This window comes from Phodopus roborovskii, unplaced genomic scaffold, assembly GCF_943737965.1.
Source record: "Phodopus roborovskii unplaced genomic scaffold, PHOROB, whole genome shotgun sequence".
Taxonomy (NCBI): domain Eukaryota; kingdom Metazoa; phylum Chordata; class Mammalia; order Rodentia; family Cricetidae; genus Phodopus; species Phodopus roborovskii.
In genome coordinates this window covers 21,610,805-21,629,324 of record NW_026126407.1, presented here as the reverse complement: position 1 = coordinate 21,629,324, position 18,520 = coordinate 21,610,805, and the positions used below count along the sequence as shown (strand labels likewise).

The following is an 18,520-nucleotide window of genomic DNA, read 5'->3' as shown; positions in this document are numbered from 1 at the left end:
TGACTTTTCCCCTACAAGTCCCAATTCCATGGGCCCTCGCATAAGAAGCCAGCTCATCCTGCTCACTAATCAAGATAAGGCTTCCTGGAACTCCCATTCCAGCCTCCGTGGCCTGGCAGAGGCTTCTGGTGGGGCCTACACACCTGCTTTCCGGAGGACACCTGTAGTGACTGCTGTCCCCAGCGGATTGCTCACACAGCAGGTGTATGTGCCCAGGTCCTCCTCTCTCACCACCAGGATGGTCAACAGCTGGAAGTTCTTCAGGGTGGAAGAGATGAGTAGGTGGCCACTGCTCTCCAGTAGGGCCCCATCTGTGACAAGACAAAGCCAGTCTTGGTTTTCCCCAGGACAGGACAGCATCCCTCTGGGACTATGGTTGTTGGTTGTGTGCACCGATCTAGCACCTGACTCTGGGACAGCTCCTTACCTTTGCTCCAGGTAGCCTGGGCGGTTGGTTGGGCCAAAACCTGGCAGGCCAGGGTCACTGATTGGCCCAGGACCACAGTCTCATCTGAGAGCTCCCTTAGGAAGGATGGCGCTGAGAGGGGGCATAAGATGAGCCTTGAGAGGAGACTTCCTGACCAGAGAGCCCAGGCTGGACCCTGCTTAGCTCTACCCTCAGCTTCAACAGAAGAACCCTCCAAAACTGCTTAGACCTCTACCTACACCAGAGCCCCACTCTGGAAACCCACTGTTGTGATCTCTGCTTACCTTGGTCCCTGCCCTTCAGACCTGACAGCCTGAAAGAAGTTAGGCCTGCCTTCTTCCTGGGGGGCTCCTCCTTCTCAGGGCCTGTGGGAGAAAAAGGGCACTGGAGCTCAGGGGGAGAGGCAGAAAGAACAGCACTAGCTCCCTCACCCTGGGAAATGTGCCAGGGGAAAGGCCAGGACCTTAGGGAGCATCGGGAAACCTGAGCCAAGCTTGCTGAGCCACCCCCAACCTCCTTCAGCAACAGGCTGTCAAGACACAGGCCCGAGCACAGGACATAGATAGATGCCTGAGGGGTAGCTGGGAGATAGGCCTAGGGTTAGGAAAGTCAGAGGCCATGGAGGCTCTGAGGATGAAGGGCTATGGAGTCACTGAGGGCCATATTAGAGGGTCTGGGTTTGGAGTGGCTCCTGGGACAGAGATCTGGTGAATTGAACCATGGACCCACTCTCTCCCCAAAGGTCCGACCCTGCTGCTGGCTCCGGGCCCCTGCAGCTGTTATGTGTCAGGGATGGTCTCAGGTACCCAATAAGTAGCGGTGTCAGGGCTGCAGAGGAGCTCCTAGGATTTGAGCTAAGACCTCTGGGGTCAGGCCAAATGGTGTGGGTAGCATAGAGCAGGGAGAGGAGGCCAGTGGGACTTGAGAGGACTCAAGAGGACAAGGTAGCCCCTGGGTGCAGAGCAAGGGACATGTGGACATGCCAGATATTGGGAGAGGTCACCTTCCGGCTTGCCCTTCAGGATCCTGGAGATGTGAGCCATGGAAGCCTTCACCCTCTGGCGCAGCCCAAGCTCCACAGGCTCCTCCCCTGATAGGCACCTCCCTGAGAATGGGAAGAGGCCACGGGAGGGGGACCACTTGCGCTTCCTGCCCATAGCAGCCTCGCCCAGCAGTGCTTCCAGGGCCTCCGGCTCCTCCGACTCCTCTGTAATTTCCAGGCCAGCACACAGGCCCAGCTCTCCTGGCCAAGGCCAAACAGCCTCCTGGAGGAACTCTGCCAGCCCTTGCCCGGCCTCAGTTTCAGACTCAGGTGACTCTGGTGGCTCTACAGGTTTGGGGACCCTCCTGAAGATCATGAATTCAAAGGGGAGATATTTGATGTCATATAGGTCAGAGAGGTTGAGGTAGGCAGGATCCACCTCAGAAATGTCCAAGGAAATAGTGTCAGCTGCTTCCGCATCACCAGACAGATCCCGGATCTGTACCAGGGAAACCTGTTTGACTTCCTCCCATGGGGGTAAGCTCAGAGAGGTCCTTAGGGGAACCCCACTGGCCTCAGCAATGGGCCCTGGGCTGTCTAGAGGTTGAGAGCTCTCAGTCCCAGCTTCATCCTGCTCTTCTGAGGACTGGGACACAGCCCAGGCCATTCTGGCCCAGAGAGGACCCTGCCCTAGCATGCCCCCTGCATCCCCGCCAAAGGCAAAGGTGCCATAGCCTGCAACCCCTGCATAGCCCCCACGGGATTCCAGGGAGAACTTCCGGGTGGTGGCCTGCTCCTGAGGCCGCAGCAGAGGGGGTGTAAAGTCACACGTGTCCCCGGCTTCAGACAAGCCTTCAGTATCTGGGGAAGCACCTACTTGGGAGGGACTGGGATAGGGCCTTCCGTGTAGAGAGGTATCCTCAGGCTCCTTAGAACCAGGAAGGGGGCTTGTTTGGGTTGGGAATGGGGCTGCCTGAGGCTGTCCTGAGAGGAAGGGGCTACAGGGTGTCAAGGGGTCCTTCTTCAACGACTGTGGAGGTAAAGAGCCAAGTGACTGTGATGACAAAGAGCCACAGCCCTCCTGGGAACCAGGACCCAGGTCAGAGTGACAGGAAGGGGCTGGTTTCCCTCTACAGCTGTCCTGTGATGATCCCTCTTGTTTAGCAGGCCTCATGTCAACACTTGTAGATGAACAGGGGACAGACTCCTGCAAGAACCCCGTTGAGTGCTCCATGTCTTTGGCAGTGGTTTCATGGGTCACCTCTGAGGATGGCGGGAATAGGTATTGTCCCTTGCATTCCTTAGCAGAGGGGCCAGTGGTGTCTGGTGGGTTGTGGTCCAGGGAGCGGCTTCGGCCTGGGACCTCCCGGGCACTGGAGCTAGGTAGTCTCAGGGCAGTCTCAAAGGAAGGTGTCTTGGACATCAGAGCAGCCTGCTCCTCCCTAGCAGCCTCCTCCTCCAGTACACTGTGCTCCATCAGTGGTTCTCGAAGACCTGGTAGAGCCCTTGCAATATACCCCCCCTTTAGCAGGTGCCGCCTCCGAACTGGGTGCCTTTTGGCACCCGAGGTTTTGCTGCCACACTCTGAGCCCTCACCAGCTTGTTGGTAGAACAAGCTGCTGATGACACTGTGCCTGGGCACACAACCGGGGCTTGCTGGAGGCCCAGCACCCTGGGTCGATGCTGGCAGGGCTGCATCAGCAGTGGGTGTGCTGACTTCTGTCTCCTCTGGGAGACTGGCTGAAGGCCGCAGGAAGCCCCGAGGATGCAGCAGAGGGGAGTGGGTCACAGGGGAAGGTGGCAGTGACTTAGCCCTGGCGAATGGGGCGAGCTCATTGTCTGAGGAAGATGATGAACTAGAGGAGCCACTGGCCTCCCCTTGTAGGTGCCGAGCCACTCCTAGGGATGGACTGTCTGGAGGACCCTGGAGCAGCTCAGGGATGGAGCGCATCACCAGGATAGACTTGTAACTCATCAAGGAGCGCTGGAAATGAGGGCAGAAGGGCATCCATTGGACATGGCTAGTCATGGCAGGGGTGGGGTACCACTCCCTCTATGCTCCCAGGGGGCCCAGAAGGGTTGTCCAGGACATCTGGGTCTTCTGCACCTGGTGCTCTAACTGGTGCACTCAAGGGGACCTAGAAGCATGGAACAGGCCAGCTTCCCCCTGTGCTCCTGGCTAGCCTAAGTGGAACACACAGATAGATTCCCTTCCCTGGCCTCAATACTTCTTCCCTGGGAAATAGGGACTCACCTGCCAGCGACTTCGAGCAAGAAGGAACTTGAGCTGCTTGGTGTTGATGAAGTGGGCTTCCTCAGCAGGCATGGATTTCTGCAATGGGAGGGGAGTAGCTGTGATGATAAGAGACTCTGATGCCATGGTGGAGCACTATGGGGATGCAGGCCCAGAAGGGCAGAAGCAGCAGACTGGCCCCCACTGCAGCCTTCAGGGTCTCTTCCTCTCAGACACTCTGAGGGCAAGTCCCTTACCCAGATGCCCATGAAGGCAGAAGGAACCCTTTGTCAATAACTGCCTAGCAATTCTTCCTTGAGGGCTCCAGGAACCCCTGGCCAATATGAAGAGACTGATATCCTCTGAATCTGGGACAGCAGGCCAGAACAATCCATGTTGATGAGATGTCTTGGCCTTTATGTCCCTCTCTGCAGAGTAGTGAGTTGAGCCCAAGCTGGGCCTACTTACCAGGAACCAGGGATGGGCAAGGCATTGGGAAGTACTAGGCCGGGCCCTGGAACAAGAAGAAAAGCAGGTGGGCTAGTCAGTCAGGTAGTCCTACCACAGGGTGACTGGAGCTTGGGCAGGTGAAGGACAGGTGTGTACTCACCCGGGGGTCTTCTGCAGTGTGGCCTTGATAAAGTCTTTAGCATCCTCACTCAGATGGGCAGCCATGGGACTGCTCCAAGATATCCGCCCCTCCAAAACATTGAGCAGGGTGGCACGGTCACTCTCTCCAGCAAAGGGGGATGAGCACGTCAGGCTGCAAGCAGGGCAGAGAAGATTCCCTGACTGGATGTGCACTACATTCATCTAGATCTGAGGATTCTAGCAAATGTCTCAGGCTGCACCAGAGCGATCCAGGGTTAGCTTGGAGCAGGGATTCAGGCAAAGCCTGGGGTGGTTATCAGAGCTCAGAATGGGATGTACACCCAGGCTCATACTGAGATAGGGATCAAGGAAGAATCATCCCACAGAAGTACCCAGCCTTAGCCTGAGGTGGGGGTTAGAACTTGTCCTGTAGACGAAACCAAGGCACAGCTTGAAGAGGGGATATGAGATGTATCTTGGGTCTAACCTGAGTAGAGATAAAGGCTCTTGGTCACTTGCCCTTATCCTGACTGGGAACTTATGTCCCAAATAGGACAGACATATCAGTTTGTGAGGTAGGGATTTGGGTTCAAGCTGATACAGACAGGTATCAAGGTCCGTTTGAGGTGGCACCTAGCCTTAATCTGAGGCAGAGTCTCAGGTTCCGAATGGGATAGAATTCAAGGAACCAGCGTTTACTAAGGTAGAAATGGAGTTCAGCCTGCAGAGGAGGTCCCAGCTCAGGCTACACCACTAGCACCTTCAGTGCCTCAATGGTCACTGTGACTAAGTTCTGCCCCGTGACAATTGGGTGTTAGTGAGAAGTGTTAAAGGAAACCCTTTATCAAGGTTGGCCTACTGCCTGCTCTCAAAATAGTTGCCTGCCATGTCTCGAGGCTGATCCAGAGAGTGGCCAGCAGTGTGTGGCCTGCATGGAGGGGTCAGCTTGGAAGAGGTGACGGGGCAGGGTCTGCTTACCTGAGGTAGGAGATGACGCCCATGGCCCTGCAAGAAGGAAAGCACCACATACTGTGAGTCAAACCAGGCCTGGCCCACAGGTAAGGGTTGTGCGTGGTGTGTGGGGGCTGGGGAAGTCTGGGGCTGGAAGAGGAAGGAGGGCCTCAGAGGACTCTCAGCTGCCAGACAGACAGAGAACAGGGGGCTCCAGAACCTCAGCCCTCCTGGTGGTGCTTCCACTCACCAGATGTCTGAGCCCTCGCTCACAGGACTCTGCTGGATGATCTCTGGGGACACGAACTCAGGCGAGCCGTACTTGCTGTACTGTGGCTCTGAAGGGGTGATTTTTTGTGCAAAGCCAAAGTCACAAATCTTAATGTCTTCCCGAGATGGATGCACCATCAGGATGTTGGGAGGCTGTCAGGAAGAGTTGGGAAGTTGCTTGGGGCTACATGTCATGAGAGAGGTGACTCCTATCTTTCTTGGCTTAAGGGAGCACTGAAGAGTCCTTGGAGCTGGTAAAGGGCAGTGGGGAGTCCCTGGGTCAGACTGGACATCACATCTACTCCATCAGATCCAAATCCTGCCTGAGGGCTGGAAAGTCCTCTATGCTTAGTGGAACTCATGCACACACAGCCTCCCATCTGTCCCCACCCTGAGTTCTGGAGGTACCACGGTGTCAGTACCTTTATGTCCAGGTGGAGAGTACCATGGCTGTGCAAATAGTGCAGGCCTTCCACCAGCTGCTGGATATAGACCTTGACCTGTAGTAAAAAGCCCGCTTCAGTCGGGGACTAGTCCCCAAGAGGCTGGCTCAGGTACCCCCTGAAGTCCTGGTTCAAGTGAGGCGCCAGCCTCAGCCTCCTCCTCTATTCCATTCCAGCTTCCCCCCATAGTCAACCTTCCCCATCTTAATTCATGTCAGTCAGGACAAGAGACTGGCAAAGTCTTCAGAAATCTGTGAAACCCAGGGCTGGGGGGTCCCCAAAGTTGAGCCTGAGTAAGCAGAAAGCAGCAGCCTGGTCAAATCGGCGAGAAGCAGGCATCACTGGTACAGCTGGACAGTTATGGTCAGGAGGGATAGGATAGGGCTGAATATGGCTGGGTACCCTGGAAGCTACAAGGGATTTAGATCAAAAGAGTCTGGGGTATGGGCCCTGACCCTAGGGCCCCACTCAGGCAAAGAGAGAGTAAAAATTACCTCAGCCTCAGTCACTACACCTTTCTTGAAGAGGCGATCCAGCAGCTCCTCAGATGAGCACCTGGGCTTGGTCAAGGAAAAGCTGCACCTGGTTGGAACCCGCCTGACTCCTGGGATCCTATGCTCACAGAGAGGTGTCTAGGAGCTGAGGCTCCTATAATCCAGATCTAGGGGTGCTGGTACTCAGGTGAAGGAAGGTGGAATGGAGAGGCCCCAGGGTCCCAGGTGGTGACAGGCTGTTGGGCAATAGCACATTGGAACTGCAGCACCTTTCATCTTTGCACAGAGCCCACACCAAGCATCCCTTCCCCAGGATCCTAAGACGTAGCCTCGGGAGTGTCAGGACAGCCAGACCGTGAAGGATAGTAGAAGACCCTCAAACAAGGCCCCCTGACAGTGATGGAGACCTAGAGGATCTGGGGTGGGAAACTCATCTCATAGCCAAAAGGTCACCTGTGAGAGGGACCCCATGCCATCTTTGCTGAGAACCTTCAGGATCAGCCCACAACTATGGTGGCCCTCTCCCCAAAGCACACCACTTTGAATTGTAGAATCAGGAGCCGCTGTCACACACAGTCACAGCACCAGGAACAGGAATGCTGAGATGCAAGGCTAGTTGTTGTCACTAAAACACCGAGGTCCAGGGGCCCCCACACTCAGTAACTCCAACCCTAGCCTGGGACCCGGTGTCTCTTAAATTCTCCCAGGATCCAGGTGCAGGATACAGCTCTAAGATAAGTATGAGAGTCTTTCGGGTCTCAAATTGGTCCAGGAGCCCAGTGACCAGCGGGTGGTTGAGTGTAGCCAAGATGTCTCGTTCCTGATATGCCTGGGCCCGAGTTTTGCTTCTCAGGGGGATGAACTTGGCAGCACAGGACATTTTGTTTCCTTTGTGCTGAACCCTTTTCACGAAGCCAAACACACCCCTAGGGGTAAAGAGGGAGAGAGGAAACTATGGTAGGTGTCCTGCTGAGAGTGGAGGAAGAGTCCTTGGGGAGGACTGGAGATTGTTGGGGAAGGTAAGGAAGCCGTACCTCCCAATCTCTTCTTGGACTTCATAGAAGGAATGCAGTTTTCTCCGATATGCTTGCTTTTCTGAGTCTAGCTTGTCCCCTAGAGTCAAAGCACAGGATATTCACTGTATAGGAAGCAATAATAGCCTTGGCTCTACTGTTCTATGCAATGATAGGGGCTGCTCCCTGCTCCCTGTACCCTGCCCAGGACCTAGGAGGAGCCAGCCAACTCACCCCCATGGACCAGCAGCTCTGCCTTGCAGAGCACTTGTCCACCTGCATTATGGGCAAGGCACGTGTAGACACCAGCATCGTATGGAGCCACATCAGTCAACACCAGGGAATATGCAGTCCCATCCTGTCGCTGGCTCAGCCTGTCACTGTTCATCAACTGGGTGCTGTCCTGGACACACAAGAGGCAGGCTAGGGGACACTTGTACCTGGACTATGTCCAGCCCCAAGTGCAGGCCAGAAGTGAGATGGGAAGGTACAAACAGGATAGGGCTGCAGGGTGGTGCCGTGGAATGGGGGTTGTAGATTGCATAGAGCCCCACACTGCCACATGGCCTCATGGTTCATACACCCATGCCTTCCAGCTCTTACAGCCTGTCTCCTCCCCCCTGCCGCCTGGACCTGCTCCTACCTTGTACCAGGTCACTGTGGGCGGCGGGTTGCCTTCAATGACAGCATCAAACTGTGCCGTGCCACCTACTTGTACTAGTACATCCTCAATGGTGACCTGCATGGATGGGGCCCCTGGGAGAGGTGGGAAGAGAACTGTGTGTGGGGACCCTCAGGCTTCATAGCCCTAAGCACACCGTCTACCATGTATATCTGGTCTGTGAAGCCTTGGTTTATGTCCCTTGGACAGTCAAGCCAAAGCAGGCAGAAAGGCCTGTCAAGTACAGAAACTGCAGGTACCACATTTGCTGCTACTGGCCTCCTCCCAGACAAGAGGGATGGAGATAACTATTTCCGTGTCCTCCAAAGGGGGCACAGAAAGAAGAGGTGGGGGGAGGTGGGCTGAGGCATGCCATGTGACTTAATCAGGCCCTCATAAAAATGCACCCAGCACCCGGCAAGGGCACACTCCCACCTGGCTGGTCCACTTCCATACTTGCCGCTCTTGTGTCAGGAGCTTGGTACACATAGGTCCTCTGTGTGGTCTCCATGATGACTTGGCTGTGCACATCCAAGAGCAGCTGCCCTGTGCCTGCACCTGGCCAGGCTGTTCCCTCCACCCTGGAGTCAAGGCAGGGTTGTCTCCACTCAGTGAGGAGCCCTGACTCTGTACCTCTCAGGTGGCTGAGCCTCAGGATGAGATGGTGACCCTAATGTCCCTATTTGTGGGGTTGGATGTATGAACAGAGAACCCAGGCTTCTCCCCAAGATCTTATGCTCTAGAGTAGGTCCCTCTTCCCTCCCCTGACCACCAGCTGGGGCTGGAGCCTGTAAGAACTGGGTTGGGGAGCATCAAGTCCTCCCTCCAGACCATGACACCACAGCAGGTGGGCCCTGCACTGCCAACCCGGGATGTCCCTTGGAGGGTAGTTCTCCACATGACCCAACCGGCTCAGGAGGTTACCGAATAGGTACGGTCCGTCCCTGGGACCCAGAAGTTGTCGTCTCCTGCTCCAGGCCTTTGTGTGTGTCAGGCTGTGAGACCTCTGGGGGCTCACCTGGTAGATGATAGGAAACCTAGTGAGTTGGATCTAGGCAGGGGTCAGAAGGACATTCTTTAACAAGCGTGGGTTCCCCATATGGCCACTGTGGGGTGGATTACAAAGTCAAGAGCAGCTCCACGGCCAGGGCCCTGAGTAAGAACCAGGCCCCCACAACCTAGAAATCTACGCTAGCTGTCCTGCTGAAGCCAGGCTCCTCGAGTTCCCCACCAGGGTGACAAGTCTGATATCCTAGCCCACCAACCAGGCTGGCATTGGGATGCAGACGTCCTGCCCTCCAGGACCCATTCATCCAGCCAGGCTGATGTCACAGAGACATGAGAGCAGTGTAGGGCCCTGCCGAGGATACTCTACTCATCAGCAAGGTAAGACACACCACACTGACTAGTGAGAAAAGAAGAGCTCGGGGCAAACCGAGTGAACAGATGGCACATCTGGGGAAACTGGGACTCCAGGTAGGAGTGGGCACCTCTGGGTCCTGGTACATGTATAGGTGAACTGGCTGGATCCAGTTCACAAAACTGAGGTCAAGTTAAGGTTGGGCCTTGACAAGGCCAAGTACATGATAGCACATGAGGCCATGAGGAAACTAAGGTGCCCCAGGGCTCTGCAAGTTTGTAACCACAGAGTGGGCAATCAAGGGGACCCCTTGGGTCACATGGCCGAGGATGGGATAGAGTTAGCAAAGGCGGGGTTGGGGAGAAGAGAACTATTGGCGTCAGCTCCCTACTGGGCCTCACCAGGTGTCTCGGAGGCTGCCGTGCCTGGCATCTGAGGAGCAGCTTCTTTGAGTACAGGTGGCTCACTTTGTCTGATGTGGGGGGAGTCCCCTGGGGAGGGGCTCGGGCCTTCTGAGCTCAGCAGTCTCCAAAGGACAGAAGCAGCTTCTTGGTCAGCTCCATCCTGGGTGGGGCGGACAGAGGTCTCCAAGGAGGTGTCTGTGGGCAGGAGAATGGGAACACAAGGTAAGTCTGGCCCTGGGGATCAAAACCCCAGGTACAGGCTCCGAGTGCCACCCCAGTTCTCAGAGACTGCCTTCTCTAGCCTGTTCTGCTGCCTGCTCTTCCTTGTTGTGGAAGCCAGCTTGATGGGGAGGCCCAGGAGAAGACACAGAGAGGAGCTGTGAGCCCAGGGACAGGGCCACTGTTGCCTCTCCCAGAGCCATGTATACCCAGGGCCACCCCCTCAAAGCTAAAGAGAAAGTACCTCTCCTTCAGACCCCCCCCCAGTGTGCCTCCAGTCCCACACACCTTCCACCCAGGCCTGGCTCCCCTCAAGGCTGGCTCTAGACTCTAAACCTTAGACAGATCGGCACACGTCAAGGGTTAGGGGAATACCTGGATTTCACTTCCCAGGGCACGCAGGCCTCCCTCCATGTGGCTGACAGCCTTTTGCCCTCCCCTCCCCCAAGTGGTTCAAGCTCCCCCAGGCCTGTGTCTTTACCAAGTTCCTGGTGAGCAATCCCACTACTCCTCTAACCCTCTCCTAGGTATGGCTAATGTTTTCTCCCCTGTACCTTTCAGACATGCTTACCCACATGGGGGTCCCACACACATGTTCCAAGACTGCTGACCACTCCTCTGCCAGCAAGCTCCCCGCCCGGAGCCTTCTCCCCACCCAGATCCTCCTCAATGCTTGCTAATGAGGCATCTCTGACACCCCCAGGCCCCAGGTTGGACAGGCACCCAAACCCTCTTCCCAAGATGCTGGCAGCACCCTTAGAACAGGCCTGGGTGGAGCTTGGCTACAAGTCTCCTGGCCCTCACAGACCAGTGTGAGGATCCTAAGTCATCTCATCTGAAGACAATGGAATTGACCCCTATGCGCTGACAGCTAAGGACACACAGGTAACCCAATCTCAGTCATGACTCCCCATAGAACAGCCTCAATGATCCATGGTTTAGGGAGGCCTGCTCAGATACCAACAGGCCAAAAGTGACCATGATAGCTGTCCTGGTCACACTGTGAATTTCAAGGGCCAGCCCCCATAGGCTGTCAAGGAAAGATTCATTCCTGAGCCTAGTCTACCCATGGACAGCAAGGCAAGCTGGGACCTTGTATGCCCTTTATCAGATAGCCAACCACCCTAGGCATCCTATATGACCTGAGATGTGACCTTGAAAAAAAAATGAGAGTAGGTCTGGCAGGTGGCTACAAGGCGGGGGACCTAAACTGCTAGGTGAACAAGCATAAAGAAGCAGAGAGGAGGGTCTGGGACTTGTTTTATTGTTCTCATCAGGGCAGTGGCCTGGGATTTCCCCCACCCTACAGCCTGTGTCCACCACAGAAGTGGCCCTGGAGATCTACAGAGCTGGTGGCAGGTCAACGCATGCCTTAGGTACAGCCCTAAGGAAGACCCTCGATGGGGATATGTCTCAGGGCAAACACCCAAGTCAACATTTTGTTTTCAAAGCCCCACAGAAGGCCTGAGGGGTGTAGTCCAAAGTGGGGTTTCTCAATTGCTCCTGGCCAGAGCTCTTCTGAAGGGACATCGGCATATTCCAGCACTGCAGGTACTTCCCCATCTTCCCGACGGAGACAAGTCCAGTGAGGTAGGAAGGACCGGGCAGGAAAGCAAGGAAGACTCCATCCCAGGCTGGAGAAGAGAGAGGGTGGGAGGTCCACGAGGTAAGCTGTGGGTTCCAGGGTAGATGCTGGCACCTGGCAGGGCCCAAGGCTCTGGGCCACTAGCCTTACCTTGTTGTCCCCAGGTTGTGTTCCCAGGGTGTGGCATCAACCTTGGGAGGGGCCTGGGGCCTCTCCTCCATCTGGGTTAATATGCAGAGTGACTGTCTCTCCTATGGCCCCAAAGCTGACCATCTGGGTAGAGACCTCTGTCTTGAAGCTATTCTGGACACCATCTACAGAACTCTGGACATGGTGGGCATGGAAGGAGCTTGTCCAAGGGGTGGAACTCACTGGCCCTGCCCAAGCCTCATGCAAGAGGAAGGAGACACCCTCGGGGCTGTGGACCTGGGGCCCTGACATGAAGAATCTGGGCATGGAACTGGGACCTGGAGGACGCCCCACGTTGAACAGGACAGGTTGCCCCACAGTGGGCTCTCTGATCTCTCTCTGGAGCACAGAGACTTCACAGGGAGGTTCATCAGGCGTGCTGGGGGTGGGGTCCCCACAGCCAAAGGTCTCTCCTTCCTGGGGCACATAATCTTCCAGGTCAGCCAATGTTAGCACCCGGCCATTGTGTGTGAGGATTTTGGGGTCACGGCCCTGAAGGCTGCCTGTGTCCTGGGGCTCTTCTATTAGGGAGATATTCTCTTCTCTGTCGCTGTCTCCTTCCTCCTTTGCAGTGTTCTCATCCTCTTGGGAGGCTCTGACCTCCTTAGGCTCAGGTTTAGCAGAGGCCCAGTCCACATTGCCCATTGAGTCCACATGGAAGACGAGGGTTTCCCCAACATGGACTATAGTGGGGTTGCAGGCCCCAGCTTCCTGGAACACACTCTTGTTGTTGGAGTTGTTGGCATTTGGGTCCTCGATCCCACTAGGCAGTGTGAAGAGGATACCCTCTCGACTGCTGGGCATCTCTCGGACAGGAGATGCACCCCGTGATCCTGACTTCTTTACCCGGACTTCAATGGTTTCTTCAACCTCTAACCACTTGGGCTTGGGCTGCGAGGCTGGGGCGAGGGTTTCAGCTTCTGTCACATATAATGCAGGCACCGGGGCCTTCCTGCTTGCTTCTACCTCGAGCCTCCGGGATGGGCTGGTCCCTGGTGGGTACAGCATCTCAGGGGCCAACAGCACAGGCCTCAGTGGACTGGCAGAGCGGCGGGAAGGTGAACGGGAGGGAGACTTGCTGGGGGACTGTCGTCGGCCACGGGGACTCTTCACCACGGTGGTGATGGTCTCTTCTCTGGTAGGGGAAGAGGGCCCAAGAAGAGATGGGCACAGAGACCCACAGCCTCACCCAGCATAGTGCCACCAGCATATGTCAGAGACCAAGTTAGTGCGTGTGTGAGTAAGCAGAGGATAGGACAGCACAAACTCCTACACATGCGCTTGGGCCCAACCTACACAACCCTAGCTAAGAAAATCAAAGAAACAAAGCACAAAGTTCCAATGGTCAACCTCAGACTTTGGTATGCAATCTTAAACAAGAGTCCTGGGTACCTCCTAAACCATGTGAGGTGTGCTTTGCAAATGTCCCTTGTGCCGGTCACCCCTTGCTTCCATCCCCTGAGCAGGCTTTGTGCTTTGTCCCCTAGGGATAGTACCTGGCCAGCTCTCAGTGCCTGAAGCCCCTCAGTTATGGGGGTTGGGGGCTAGCTGATGCAGCAGCCACGTGCACAATAATAGCAAGCTCAGGGTGCCACTGGCTCCGACCTGCAGCCCGTGTCCCTGGTCTCTGTGTTTTAAAAGGTGAGAATAATGAGGCCAAAGAGAACACCTTAGCTCTGGACTTCTCTGGGTTGCCACAGGCCTTGTGACTTCTCACATGCCCCGTCCCCTGTCTGAGTTCCACCTTCCAAAATGCGAGTGGGGGTGACAAGCAAAGGAGGAACAATTTAGGCACCAGGGTGAGTGGCAGCATTGGCTAGGACTTTCCAAGCCTTTGAGTCTGGGCTCATTTGCTTCTTGCTCCCAGCAGAGGTATGGATAGAAAAACAGGAAGGCTGAGAACTTTCCCAGGACTATGTCACAAATACTGGTTAACAGGGGTCCCCTGGCACTGGGCCCGTGATCTAGATGCCTCAATGTGTCTAGGTATACTGCTTCCCACATGGCAGCTATGGACAACATCTTTGCCAAACTCTAGCACAGGGCCATTCCAAGACTGGGGTGGTGAGTGTAAGCTGGGTGGCACCATGGGAGCAGCCCATCTTAGAAGGAGAACAGTGGATGAAGGGCAACAAGGGAGGGATAATCCAGATTTTATCCAAGGTCTGCAGACAGAATTCTCCAGCAACATGCTCACCCATGGCACTGGGTTTCCCTGTCTCTTGTACCCTCTCATCTCCTAGTGGAAGGCCTCCCAGATTCTCCAGGCCCCACACAATCCCACACTCAGTGGGGTCACCATGCTCTGCGCTCCTGGGATCAGTACATAGGATTTTGTTTGAGCTTTAAAATAGAGGATGAAGGAAGGGCAAGTTGGCAGAAGTGGCTCTCAGATGGCCTCCTTACTTTCCAGAGCCTCGGTTTCCCCAAATGTAAGGGCTGGGCTTGGAGACACAAATGCCCCAGAGATATGACACCTACCATTGTAGCATTATTTAGGTTAGATCCAATGAATGAATAAAAACACTTAAGATTTGGCTGTCCGTTGCACTAAACAAATCCTGTGTTGGGCAGGGCAGGTTATAGAATGGGATCTGTCATTGCAGGAAGATCTATTATTAACATTCCCTAAACTTTCGGACACTAAAGGGAAGGAATCTGTCTTGAGCCCATTGAGGGAAATGGCTTTCATCACCAACTCTCCCCAACTGCTGGAAAGCCACCTCCCTGGTGAGTCACCATGAAGAGTAACATCACCCTGTGGTGTGTGCTCTGAGGCCTCAGAAGAGAGCTGTAGTGGGTAGGGTTTCCACAGACCTGGGGAAGTGGATGGGCTAGGTGCCTGCCAGAGTCCACAAGCTGCTGATGAGCCATGGGGTACCTGAAGGTTGTGTGTACAAGCAGTCAGGCAAGCAAGCAAGCAGGCAGGCAGGCAGCAAGGACATCAGGCTGGCAAGGTGAGCGGGTTAGTAGCATGCATGGGTTAGTAGCATGCATGGACAGTCAGAGGAAGATTAGAATCACGCCTGCACTTACATGATGACGGTTTTCTTGGGGACTTTTGTCTCCTGCTCAGTGACTACAAAGAAAACAGTTGGAATAGCAACCATTACAGAACAGCAGAGCCTGGGGGCTGAGCTATCTGAGTGGTGTTGGTAACATAGCAACCTGCTTGGTGTAAGAGCATGGTCTGGCCCTGCCTGTCTGCGTGTTCCTGGGGAAGGCCTTTGCAGTTGGGGGATCCAGTTCCCTTATCCATGAAACAGGGAACAATATCTGCCCTATGGATAGTGTCAACCTTGCATTTCACATGAAATACCTAGTGTCCTTAGGGACTGGGGCGGGCGGGTGTGTGTGAAACCTGCCTCTGTATAAAACCTCCCTCTACTCAGTCCGTAGGCCACAGGAGTCCTGTGAAACTGTCACACACATGGTTCCACTTCTCAGACACAGAATCTGAGCCCGGGCAGGGCCTGGGGTGGGGGTGGGGCTGGAGCTGCACAGTGAGCCAGCAGCCACACTAAGCCTGGGATAGGACAGCTGATGCCTCTTTTACAAAAAAAAAAAAAAAAAAATCACAAAGACTAAAAATGCGGCTTGACCCTAGAGTTCCAAAAATGGCACACCTGAGCTCTGGGAGGCCACAGATGTCCTTCTAGGAACAGTCCAGACAGTGCTCAGGATGGGAAGGGGACCCGTCTCTCTCAGGAGACAACCCCAGCACGTCTCTGTTCTACAGCCAGCAGCTGCCACCTAGTAAATGGAACTGTAGGTTGAGAAACAAGCTGGTACTCATCTGGGACCAGATCGTCTCTGGTTTTATCCAGTAAGAGGGCTCTTCCCCTATAGTACCCTCAGATGGGCTCTCAGATGCCCCCCAAAGGCTTGGCAGCTGGACAGCAGGCAGCTTGTAGATTACCCATACCCTCACATCTCAGTAGACTTCTCTATAACCTTGTGGGGGAAACTATCCAGACGTGCAGCCTGGAACACTATCGCATCAGTCCTGGTTTGCTGCAAGGCCACACAGAAGAAGGCAACAGAGAGCATGTTAGCCTCTCTCAGCTGAGGCACATGTGAGTTAAAGTACTATCAGTGTCTGTGTGTATGGAAGATGCATTTACTGTGTGCTTGAATATAGACACATACATGCATACGTCTTTCACACAGGCACATGTATGCTTACATGTGCATATACATGTTTGTACACACATGCATACATTTGTGTGCATTGTGTGCACAAATACACATGTGTGTATGCATGTAAGTGTTTATAAATGTGTGTGTGTGCACGCGTGTGTAGGTTTCCCCTAATGGGAAGGGACCCCACAGTGAGAATCTAGCTTCCAGCCACAGAGCCTTGTGTACACAGATGACCAGCATGTCTCCCACCTGCTCTAGCACCTTCACCCTCCCTAAAGGGTCCCACTTTACTGCTCTCAAGGGCAGTGGGCACAGCACCCCTGAGATGCTACATTCTTGGCGGTCCCTTTGCTCACAGCGCTCAACTGTAACATGACCAGCTTTGGGCCTGGGTGTAACTGGCAGCCATAGGCAGGCTGCAATTGTGCGAAGCAGGGCTCCCAGCCTGATGCAGGACAAAGCAAGAGAGCAGCCACACCCACAAAGTTCTGCCAGGTCACTCTGGCTGCAGAGCTGCAGGGTTAACAGGAAGCAGAATGGGAGTTAGGAAGCACGCTGGCAGGCCTCCGGCTCTGGGGTCTTCCCGGACCAGCCTTCTCGCCTCCCCAAGCCATGGATACACATCCAATCCCAGTGAGTTCTGAAGGACTGCTCCTCCATGCCGTCACCCCTCTTCTGTCCCAGAAAAAGACTCATCATGACAACCAGGTAAATGACTATATAGAATGCTCCTGTACACAGTGAGGAGATGTGCACAAGACAGGATGTGCACTGGAAGTGAATGGGCCGGTGGCAGCAGACGCAAGTGTGCATGGTGCTTCAGTAACCAGGCTGTGGTCAGGCATGGAATGGGGGAAGTCACAGAACAAGGCTCGGCCAGGGTCTTTGACCCTATGAGGGGCAAGAATCAAAGACCTTTGTTCATCAAAGAAGAGGGTGTCTCTGAGAGGACAGTGAAGGACGTCAGAGGCCCCAAGGCTGAGCTGCTGGGCTCTGAGCAACTCAGTTCTGAGGTCTAGAAAACAGTACCATTAGATGGCAGGAACTGGTTCCACTGACCAAGGGAACACATGAGCCAGCTTTCAGTGTTCAGAAGACATATATGCCACCATTTCTACTACTGGAACTTAGCATTGGTCCAGTCTCTGCACACCTCCAGGAATGTGAGGCTCTCAAGTGTCGTGGAGCCGCTTCCAGATGGGATAGCGCTAGCTTGCTCCTCCGCATCCTGACTGTCCATGCAATTGTCTTATCATAACCCTTGCTATGTATCCACTTTCTCCAATTTGAAACACTCCCTCTTGCAGGGAGGTTCATTAAGACTCAAGAAGTCAACAAAATTTACTCAGCGCTGCTTGCTTCCCAAGTCACCTAAGCAGTAACAGCTGTTGGGGGGGGGGGGTGGAGAATCTGAGCAGCAGTGCTACTTCCAGATTGTGTGTGATGCAAGTTCCAAGAGCGCAGCTTTTCGAGTCCTCACTCTTGCTGAAGCAGGCTTCCAATGATATGCCTGTATTTGTGTCACCCATATTCCTAAAAGTAACCCCGACAATCTCACTGGTTCACTAACCTAGACTTAGGTAGAACAGTGCCATATCTGGGATAAATAGACATGCCATCTCACTAGTAATAAGTCACGAAACACTGGTGGTGACTGCACAGGGGCCAGGAGAACTAAAGACATTTGGGGCGAAGTGGTTGCATGGATCCTGCAGTGGGTGCTGGCATGGGCAACTCAGGCTCCATCCAGCCGAGGCTGTTGAAAGTGAGGCAGTACCTCCCATCTGCGCCTGATACTGCTCTTTGATGAAGCAACAGATAGAAGCAATGTGGTCTTTTACTGCTATGCCGGCCCTTTATGTTTCTCTTTCAGTATACCCCTAGCTGACCAAGACCACTTGATACTTACTTAGAATGGATGACGGTTGGCCTTCAGAGAACCCACCAACCCTCTGTTTAAAAGCAAAGGTTAATCAAATAATGCTAACCCCTGAGGAGAGTTTTACAGATTTGTTAAAGCACCTGGAAGAACAGTGATGGCATTCAAAGGGAAGCACCTACATGTATCAAAGACACTCACAGAAGCACAGGGCTGTTGACTAAAAATTACAGAACCAAGGACGCACTACTTCTCTACAAGTTGTAAGCTATAGAGGCCCCCAAGGCCTTATGAACCATAAAGGCTGTTGTCACTGCTGCATACTGGGAGTAAATAGCAAGATCCTGTTGCTGAAGCTGTCACACATTTTGACACAAGACATGGAAAATAAGGTTGGAAATGGAAATTCTCTCTTTTCTGGCTAGTGCCAGAATGTGCTGCCTGGACTACTGGTGAAGAGGTCACAAGCGGTCATCATCAGCTATGAACGCCCATGTGTACTACAATACTAACATGCCAAGCAAGACGTGCTTGCTAATACAACAGTGGCACAATGGTTATGGGGGCAACCATCTGATTTCCTGTTAGATTGGAACCCTGTAAGGAAGGGCAAGAACCTGTCTGTGGTCCCAGTGTGAAGGCAACCACTGTGGTTTTGTTCACTGGATGTGAGGTG

At 54.2% G+C, this 18,520-nt stretch overlaps 1 protein-coding gene across 1 annotated transcript in view; it reads right to left on the bottom strand.

Annotated features, from left to right (window-relative positions):
- Obscn (obscurin, cytoskeletal calmodulin and titin-interacting RhoGEF) overlaps positions 1-18,520 on the bottom strand; it is a 133,852-nt gene that overhangs the window by 3,219 nt on the left and 112,113 nt on the right. Inside the window, exons 82-96 of the mRNA XM_051180578.1 lie at positions 8,048-8,160; positions 7,639-7,807; positions 7,426-7,504; positions 7,117-7,317; positions 6,392-6,452; positions 5,877-5,954; positions 5,435-5,607; positions 5,212-5,238; positions 4,253-4,405; positions 4,111-4,156; positions 3,664-3,741; positions 1,431-3,393; positions 712-792; positions 428-538; positions 144-311 (exon numbers count right to left, since the gene is read on the bottom strand). Coding sequence (XP_051036535.1) covers positions 144-311; positions 428-538; positions 712-792; positions 1,431-3,393; positions 3,664-3,741; positions 4,111-4,156; positions 4,253-4,405; positions 5,212-5,238; positions 5,435-5,607; positions 5,877-5,954; positions 6,392-6,452; positions 7,117-7,317; positions 7,426-7,504; positions 7,639-7,807; positions 8,048-8,160 — 3,501 coding nt within the window. The remainder of the gene's footprint in view (positions 1-143; positions 312-427; positions 539-711; positions 793-1,430; positions 3,394-3,663; positions 3,742-4,110; positions 4,157-4,252; positions 4,406-5,211; positions 5,239-5,434; positions 5,608-5,876; positions 5,955-6,391; positions 6,453-7,116; positions 7,318-7,425; positions 7,505-7,638; positions 7,808-8,047; positions 8,161-18,520) is intronic.